At 41.7% G+C, this 1,777-nt stretch overlaps 1 protein-coding gene across 1 annotated transcript in view; it reads left to right on the top strand.

Annotated features, from left to right (window-relative positions):
- Positions 1–1,158, top strand: part of LOC106778436 — a 4,548-nt gene extending 3,390 nt beyond the window's left edge. Inside the window, exon 4 of the mRNA XM_014666391.1 lies at positions 1,021–1,158. Coding sequence (XP_014521877.1) covers positions 1,021–1,158 — 138 coding nt within the window. The remainder of the gene's footprint in view (positions 1–1,020) is intronic.
- The last annotated feature ends 619 nt before the right edge of the window (positions 1,159–1,777 follow it).

Raw genomic sequence — 1,777 nt, 5'->3', positions numbered from 1 at the left:
ATACCTTGCCACAAAGTTGATGATGCTAGCTATATAGCAAAACTCTTCTTTAAAGAAGTAGTCAAATTACATGGCTTACCCAAAACTATAGTTTCTGATAGAGATGTTAAGTTCCTTAGCTACTTTTGGAAAACACTTTGGGCCCAGCTAGGAACTAAACTACTATTTTCTACTACATGTCACCCACAAACTGATGGGCAAACCGAAGTAGTAAATAAATCTCTATCCACTCTATTAAGGGTAATGTTGAAGGGCAATATTAAAAATTGGGATGATCATCTACCTCATATAGAGTTTGCTTATAATAGAGTGGTCAAGAAAATTAATGATAATCCATATCAGTTAGACCTTTCAGAAAGTTATGGCATCAGTCCTACTTTTAACATTTGTGACTTAATTCCTTTCACAAGAGATGCCCAACAAAATTCCCAAGATCTGAGGACAGATCTTTTTCAAGAGGGAGGGACTGATGGAGGACCATCCAATATCAACATAGGTCCTTTAACAAGAGCCATGTCCAAGAGAATCCAAGAGGAAGAGGGAGTACTCACTACTTTACTTTTATGGAGTATTAATTACTAAACACCTCTTTCTCTTTACTAAATAAACTTTACATTGTTTTGTAGGCCTTTAATAAAGAGGAGACACCATGTACATATAGCTAGGGAAGGCTGCCAAGAAGGACAACCAAGGAATCAAAAACGGAAATCAGGTGGCGCTCAACGCCCCCTCCAGGGCGCCCAGCGCCAGATGGCGCCCAACGCCTCTCTAGGGCGCCCAACACCAGAACTGTAGAGTCTTCTTCTTCACTTGGATTGCTGACCTGGCATGCTGTACCTTGCGTCCCAAGTCTCTCCAACTGCATAGCTTCCTCAACAAGCTTCTTTTACACTTAGAGTAGCTTGCACAATACGTTTTAGAAGCTCTCCTTCATCTATAAATAGAGAGCTTCATCATTTGTAAATTCAACTTTGAAACTTAATGAAATGATGTTGAGATTTCTTCAGAATCATTTTTCAGAGTTCAAACACTTATGCCTCTTCTGCACCCTCTCCTCTAGCTTCCTTCCCTCTTGGAAGGCTTTCAGAGCTTGAGAATCCTTGCTTCTTCCACACACATTCATTGAAGCCTTCATCAAACACCTTTCGTGCTTCATGATGCACCTTCATTCCGCTGCCATCTCTGGACTTGGAGGGTGTTCTTGATTGAATTCCAAGAGAGCTTCCATCACATAATGCGTGCGGGATCCCTTTCAACCAACAAGTCATACTGACGACTATAGTCAGTAGGTTCAACAATAGAGCAGGATCCTTTGGTGTTGGCAGGAGGGGGTGTGGGAGTTTCAGTGGGCACACCTAGGCTGCCATGCGTCATTGATTGCAGCTTCTCTTCAAGCGCTCTTTGTATTTGTTTTTGTTCTCGTATCTGCTCAAGTGTAAATAGCTGTTTAAAACAAGAAAAATGTTAATAACATAATAAGATCAAAGAAATGAAAACATCAAATTTGTTTTAAGTTAGTATACCTGAACATCTTGCCATAAGAGGTTCTTCTCCACCTCTGGGACGTGATCCCAAGTTGCATGAAGGATAGAAACATAGGTTTTGGCTATCTTTCCCAGATAACTTCTAAATCTATCAACATTTGGCCCTCATGCCACACCGGTTCTTGGGTCAAGCTGAACATGTATCCTCTGCCCAGGAACCTGTCCGGATGTCGCTTATGGCAAACGTGTCGCTCCTCGCGTACGTCTGTTGTATGCTGATCCTGAGTCTGAGG

Source organism: Vigna radiata, unplaced genomic scaffold (assembly GCF_000741045.1).
Source record: "Vigna radiata var. radiata cultivar VC1973A unplaced genomic scaffold, Vradiata_ver6 scaffold_330, whole genome shotgun sequence".
Classification (NCBI taxonomy): domain Eukaryota; kingdom Viridiplantae; phylum Streptophyta; class Magnoliopsida; order Fabales; family Fabaceae; genus Vigna; species Vigna radiata.
Note: the sequence above shows the minus strand (reverse complement) of the source record. Positions and strands in the feature narration are given on the sequence as shown.